The following is a 7008-nucleotide window of genomic DNA, read 5'->3' as shown; positions in this document are numbered from 1 at the left end:
CAGGAGATGAGAGGAAAACAGACTGACAGAAATTCCCAAGCCTGTTTGTGTGCATAGACACACGAAGTCTGGTTCAGGAGACTGCCGATTCCCAGCTCAGATTCTGAGACCTTTTTTCTTTTTTTTTTTCCCTACTATTGATTGTTAAAAGGTTGTGTGTGTGAAGTCACCTCAGTCGCGTCCGACTCTGCAACCTTATGGACTGTTACCGTGTGCTTTTTCTATAAAAACAAACAGCGAGGTGAAGGCACTCATTGCTAAATAAAACTGTGAAGATCTGAGGCACCATCCTGTAAATCCCCACTTGCTGGATTCACATTGAAAGGTGACTTTGTTCAGCTCCAGTTACTTTATATGAAGAGTTTTCACTGCTCTGTGGATAAAAGATACATGCTGCCACTTCGTGCTTTAACATGGACCCCAAACTACTAGGGAAGGCATCTTAGTAATAGCGCCTATAACTTTGAAAACCCAGGGCCGTTTTCATTCATTTCGTAAATTCTTTCACTGCAGTAGGCTGAAACAGGCAGAGAGGAAAGCTGTAACTTTTTTATTAACCACGGCTTAAGTCATGTAGAAACCTAGCGTCTGTTGCAGGCGGGACCCCCAGACGCCCCGTCCTGTCCCGTCCACTCTCAAGCACCGCGCGCGCTCAGCACGAGCCGCTTCCTGGGCCTGGGCCCGTCTGGGGACTAGGGGGGTCAGTGACGTAGAAGCCTTGCTCTTCGATCGCGTGGTAGAGCATGATGTACTTTGAAGCCTTCCTCGTCCTTGGGACCACGAACTTCTCCGTGAACTCATCTCGGTCCAGCGGCTCCTCGCCCTCTGTGGCCAGGACGCAGTTAATGAAGGCAAGGGCGTAGCTGTAGCAGTTGTGGTGGTCCTCTTCATACCTGACAAGGGCGAGGGTGTCAGGAAGACAAGGGTTAGCCCTGAGTTGCCCGAGGCCTGCCGTCATCTTAATCCCCCTGCGAGCTGGGCCCCCACGTGAGCCAGCCCCCTTGATGGCAGAGCATCCAGAAGTGTGGTTCTGAGGGACGCTTGGCGTCTGGGGCCATTTCTGCTTGCAGTGCAGAAAGGACTCACCGAACTGTCCAGAGTGGTGACTTGGGTTACAACTAAGTGCCGACTGAGGGAACTTAATTTCCCTGAAGCCCTATGTTCTCGAAGTGGAATTCCATGTCTTATGATATCCCACCGCATTTAAGGGCTTCCCAGGCGGCTCAGCGATAAAGAATTCGCCTGCCAATGCAGGAAACGCTGGTTCGATCCCTGGGTCATGCAGATCCCCTGGAGAAGGAAGTGGCAAAACCCACTCCAGTATTCTTGCCTAGGAAATCCCATGGATAGAAGAGCCCGGTGGGCTATAGTCTGTGGGGTTGCAAAGAGTTGGACACGACTTAGCAACTAAACAACAGTGTCTAAACTTACTTCAAGGAAAAGCGTCAGAACAATTTAAGTATACAAGCATTACTGTATACCTCTTCTACAGTGACGAGGGGGCGTGAATCAAGAAGTTAATTTCAAAACAGCTGAGACTTAAAAGGCGGGGAGCTTTAGATATGTTTATGTTTTGAACATCATTGAAATTTTTTTTTAAGGGAACATAAGACTACGGGTTTTGCAGTATGTATTATTAAACGTCTTGTGTGTGTTCAGTTGCTCAGTCATGTCTGATTCTTTGCAACCCCCATGGACTGTAGCCCGCCAAGCTCCTCTGTTCATGGAATTTTCCAGGCAAGAATACTGGAATGGGTTGCCATTTCCTCCTCCAGGGGATCTTCCCAAACCAGGGATTGAACCCCCATCTCCTGCGTCTCCTGCATTAGCAGGTGGGTTCTTTACCATTGAGCCACTGGGGAAGCCTATTAAAAACAAGTATCTAAAACTACCTAGTCAAATAAATAAAGTAACTCGAGTACTAAGTTCTGGTCCTTTTCAAAGCTCGTAGGGTGCTGTGGTTCTAATGTGTAAACGTGTGCTGGCTCATCTCTGCAGAAAACCCCAGTCATTCAACCCCTGCTTCATTCTGTTACAGACACATCTGCCTGGGTACAGGCTCAACATGAAAGTCAGGGCAGCTCAGCGTCCTCAGGGAGCTGGGATCACAGCTGGCAGTGAATGAGGGCCCAGTCCTACCTGTGAGGCAGCCAGGCCCCCGTGGTGGAGAAGTCCTCCAGGTACTTGTCCCACTGGTCCAGCAGTCCAAACAGGCCCGGCTGCAGGAGGGGGACGCTCACACTCTGCTCCCAGCCCACCTCGTCTCGCTGGACACCGTGCACCGTGTAGTTATACACGACTCCTGCGGCCAAAACCACAGTCACGCAGAGGCATCAGGGGAAACGCCCCCCCAGTACCGTCAAGGGTGACTGCACGCAACAGAAACCCAGGTCGCTGGCACGCCCCTCCTCCGGGGACCGTCTGCCTCCCCTGTTCTCAGCGCCCGCGGTCGCCCCAGAAAAACGAGACAGTAAGAGGGCCTGGGACGGTCATCTCCAAAGATTCTTGCTGAAGCCCTCTATTTACAAAGGGGTCTGTCTGGTTTCCTTAAGTGAGCAGCAGACGTCTCCTGACAAAGACCGGTGCACCTTGGCGCGCTCACACCAGTCACTGCGTTCAAACCCCAGTCCTCCGTGTCTGCTCACAGAGTCAGCTTCCTCTGATGTTTTTAAAGCAGACCTTTGCAGGCCCCGCCACGTGTTCAGGTGCTGTCCCGCTCCCCACCAGTTTACCCCTGGGGTCCCTGCCTGGCCCCTGAAGTGGGAGCACGCAGTGGCAGTGGGCTGAGTATGGCTTTGGGAGCAGAGGGTCTCCTCCTAACACAAGAGGGGGGCTTGGACAGCTCAATCTCCAGATGTCTGCTTCTCCTTGTCTTAAAAAGCTAGCAGAACGCTCACAGGTTGGTGATGGTTTGAATGTTTGGAGACACTCCTTTGAGAGCGTTCAGATACTGAGAGCTGTTCGTGACACTGTCGCAATACTTTTGCTCTAGAGACGCTGCTCTCTTCTAACCGGGTATCGTGGGAACGTTAAGCTATGAAAACGCACTTACCACCCGTGCTGGTTATTCCCACGTGAAGATCAGACCTTCCATCGTACTCCCTGAAAGAAACAAGTGTGTTCCGGTCGTCTCACGTGCACACGTTTGGCAGCCGGAGTTGATATTTAAAGTGGGCGGAGTGTGATGGGCCTCCCCGCTTGGCTGGTACCAGAACTCGGCACCAGCAGCCAGCTTAGTGGAAACACCAGGAGAGTCACTGCCCCGGGCCCCCTCTGGATTTTCTTGGCCCCCAGTCCTGAAGGTGAGTGTGCTGGAAGGCCAGCCCTGCTGGAGCAAGAAGCCAGCCTGACGCCCGGCTCTACAGCAGAGGGGCCCACCTGGCGGGCAGCTGTGGAGGAAGCTCCTTGTCCCTTGTTCCTTCCTCCTTCTGTGTTGGGGGGAGCCAGTTCCTCACCACATGGGGAAGAGGGTCAGTGGGCGTCTCTCTGAAACGAACACAGCCCGTTCCTTGAAGCCTGTGGCCACACTCGCTTCTCCTAGACAACCGTTATTTCCTGAAATGATTCTTCACCCCACCCTGACATCAGATGTACAACTCCAGGTGATTTAAGCTCCATATATGATCCCAGATCATCACTCACTCACCTTGAGATTTTCCCACCTTTAACATGGAAATAGCATAAGCTTCCTAGCAAGCTGGTTGTTAGGGTAAAATGCTTACTGAGCGCTGCCGTGCAGAGGTGTCACATGAACCAGGTCACTTTTAAATGACAGCTCTCTCATCAGACCACAGGTCTGGAATGTCTGGTTCCTCATTAAAGCAAGAAGTCCTGGGCTTTAAAATGGCCCAAGGACACAGAGGTGGCGCTAGTGGTACAGAACTCACCTGCCAGTGTAGGTTAGACGTAAGAGACACAGGTTCGATCCCTGGGTCAGGAAGATCCCCTGGAGGAGGAAATGGCAACCCGCTCCAGTACTGTTGCCTGGGAAATCCCGTGAAGGGGAGCCTGGTAGGCTACAGTCCATGGGATTACCTAGAGTCAGACACGACTGAAGCAACTTAGCACGCACGCAGGGACGCAGATGGCTGCTCCATCTTCCTCAGAGCAGCTCCCCCCGCCAACACCCAGAGTTGTCCTGTTGCAGCCACTGTGAGTTTTCTGCGATCCTGCGAGTTCAGAGGTTGAGATGCTGGGAAGGACAGTCTTGAGCGGCTGATCACGGCACAGGCCCTGGACGCACGCTCCGTGTGTGTGCAGCCTCCGTTTCCCCCCTGAGTCCCAGGCGTCCACTCCCACTCCCACCCTCCTCCCTTTCCTTCAGCCGCTTCAGTCATGTAACAGATGTCAACTTCAGGCCTGTCATTAGTAGCGAAGGGCCAGGGACACAGCGGAAAATAAGATGAGGTCCCTGCCTCACAGAGTTCACTTGCTTTCAGATAGGACATTTTTAGTTTAACAAGTTTTTAATAGACTGGAAAGTGTTAGAGAACCATGTGACAGGGGCAGGGCCAGCCACCCCTACGCCATATGACACTTTTGTACAAATTAAGAAAAGGTGACCCTTCTTGTAGATACAGTTCTGCCAGGAGGGGTGGAACTCCGGCTGAGTTTTAGTGCACAGGTGGCCAGGTGCCTTTGTGCAGTCCACAACCTGCACAACCATATGTGGCCGCCCTGGGGGAGCCTCATCTGGTTAGATCAAAGCCTCGGCGATTCCTCCAGTCCCTGCTGGTTCTCTTTTCTGAAGTAGATGAAGTTGTCTCAGGTGGGTTGTGGGAGCCAGTTCTGAGGGTTTAGAAATAGGATGAGAGGGAAGGAAATAATCTGGAACTTGGTATTCAAGGGTCTGGTGGGCAGGGGGCTACTACTTGGGTTCTGCAGTTCCTGGCCTGAGTGCCTGAGGGGATAGGAAGATGCCTCAGCAGACGACTGGATTCACCACCACCACCTCCTTTCTGCCGCTGCCAAGGGAGGCCAGGCCTGTCCCTGTCACTAACACATCATAGAAGGAATGAGTGCTTTCCGGGGGCCAGCCTGAAAGCCTGTCCCGAGCTGTGTCATTTCTGGGGAGCAGGGCTGCAGCTGTTCACTGTTTGAGCTTCACGATTCTGGTTAAGGCGGAAAGGAAGGTTCTACCAGTCACCTTCTGAGCTGAGTATGGAAAGAATGGGATGGGAAGGAGCAATTTGGTTCATCACCGTGTCTGCTACACCTGGGCCAGCTTGACAGGCCTTATCGCTGACCCACACAGCTCTGCAGGGTCGATGGGTCCTCATTTAACAGATGAGGGTCCCAGAGCTCATCTGAAGCAGAGCAGACACCAGGGGCTTCTTGGCGTCAAAGCCTGCATGCTCCCCTCTGCATCCCGCAGCCTCCCCGAGGAAGGGTCGGGGTGCAGTCTGTTTTGCCTCTAATGTTGACCTCCTACACATGTCAGTCATTTCACCCCCATAGAAACAGGAAGGGGGTTGATTAAGGGCGCTGGTGAGCAAAGAAGCACTCAGGTCCCATTTTCTAGCCCCAAACAGCATAAGGGATTCGGGCGGGGCGTGACTCGGGAGGCAGGAACGTCCGGGCGTTGGACGGTGACGGTGACGGTACGCAGGACGCACTTCCCAGAGCTCACTCCGCCCCGGGTCCTCTGGGACCCTGGCTTGCGCAGCGCCACTGACAGTTCCACCTGTCAACTCAGGACTCGGAGAAGCCACCGTCCTCTCTTCTGACTTCTGACATGTTTCTGAAAGTCAGGTAGCGTCTCCAGTTGAAGCAGACCAGCTTGTCTCAGTCTCATGCCCTCCCTGGAAAATGGTCTCTAAGTGGCCATTCTTCAGGCTCTCTGCTGGGTACCCGCTTGTCACAAATGTTGCAAACTCACTGGAAGTAAAGGTATTGTTTTGATGAGATTAGCTGCTGGGTCATTTTCTCAATGAGTCTCTTGGCATGAAATCTATGTGTTAAAAAAAAAAAAAAAAATCTCCCTTCTATGGATTCCTCTCTCTCAAAATTGTATAAGCAGCTTTGACCTTTGTATATTCTTGCACTTACCCCAGAAAAGTATGTTGTTGTTGTTGAGTATGTCAGTCATGTCTAACTCTGCAACCCCCTGGACTGTAGCAGGCCGGATTCCTCTGTCCATGGGATTTCCCAGGCAAGAATACTGGAGTGTGTTGCCATTTCCTCCTCCGGGGGATCTTCCCCACCCAGGGATCTAACCCATGTTTTGTTCGCCTCCTGCATCGGACAGGTGGATTCTTTACTACTGAGCCACCAGGGAAGCCCCCGGGAACGTATGCACGCTTCTACTCATGAAACACAGAGGCCTACATCTTAGCATTTAACTCCAAAGCACTGAAGAGATGACCCCCCGGATCTCACACTGTAGAGTACATGTTAGAAAAAGAAAGTTGCAGCGACCGAAGCAGCGAGGGGAAGCCCGGCAGGGTCCGGGGCAACACATCGAACCCCGTACCTGAGAAACGTCCCTCGAGTCGGCCTGAGGAGGAAGGAGCACTTTTCCCGGTGGCCGTTGGTAAACGGCTCAGAGATGCTGACGGGCGCTTCCTCCAGCCTCCTGGAGCCCACGTCCCGCCCGCAGAGCGGGCAGCGCCTCGGCACCCCGAAGCTGTAGACGTACTTCTGACAGTGGTTGAACTTGATGATAGGCTTCCCGGCCTCTGGGCACTGCATGGCTTCCCTGTCCCGAGCAAGCAGCGGGGAGCTCCGCGAACTTCCTTCTCCTCATTAACTCGGCCAGTAAGTGTCCTGCCTCCGAGTAACCTGAGAGCTGTGATGTCATTCTGCAGGGCGGCTTCAGGCCAAGCCAGCTAGAGTTAACCTGTAACCAGGCCTCCCCAGGGTCTTAAAGAGCTCGTTTCATTTGTGCTCCCAACGTGTCTCTCTAGCCATTGTACGTTTCCCCACAGTCGACATCCGGCTCCTCTTTATCCTCCAAAGCCCTACTCTTCTGTGAAAGCTTCCTTAGCTTCCCCCGGCATTCCCTTGCAT

The 7008-nt window shown here is 52.9% G+C and overlaps 1 protein-coding gene across 1 annotated transcript; it reads right to left on the bottom strand.

Annotated features, from left to right (window-relative positions):
• Positions 1-652: 652 nt before the first annotated feature.
• On the bottom strand, positions 653-6768 carry MKRN2OS (MKRN2 opposite strand). Its single transcript, XM_043885698.1, has 4 exons — positions 6473-6768; positions 3053-3102; positions 2140-2302; positions 653-893 (listed from the first exon to the last, which is right to left on the bottom strand). Exons 1-4 carry the CDS (start codon positions 6688-6690, stop codon positions 653-655), a joined length of 672 nt encoding a protein of 223 aa, XP_043741633.1. The 5' UTR covers positions 6691-6768.
• Positions 6769-7008: the final 240 nt, after the last annotated feature.

This window comes from Cervus elaphus, chromosome 24 (assembly GCF_910594005.1).
Source record: "Cervus elaphus chromosome 24, mCerEla1.1, whole genome shotgun sequence".
NCBI classification, from domain to species: Eukaryota; Metazoa; Chordata; class Mammalia; order Artiodactyla; family Cervidae; genus Cervus; species Cervus elaphus.
This window is presented reverse-complemented; position numbering and strand designations above follow the sequence as displayed.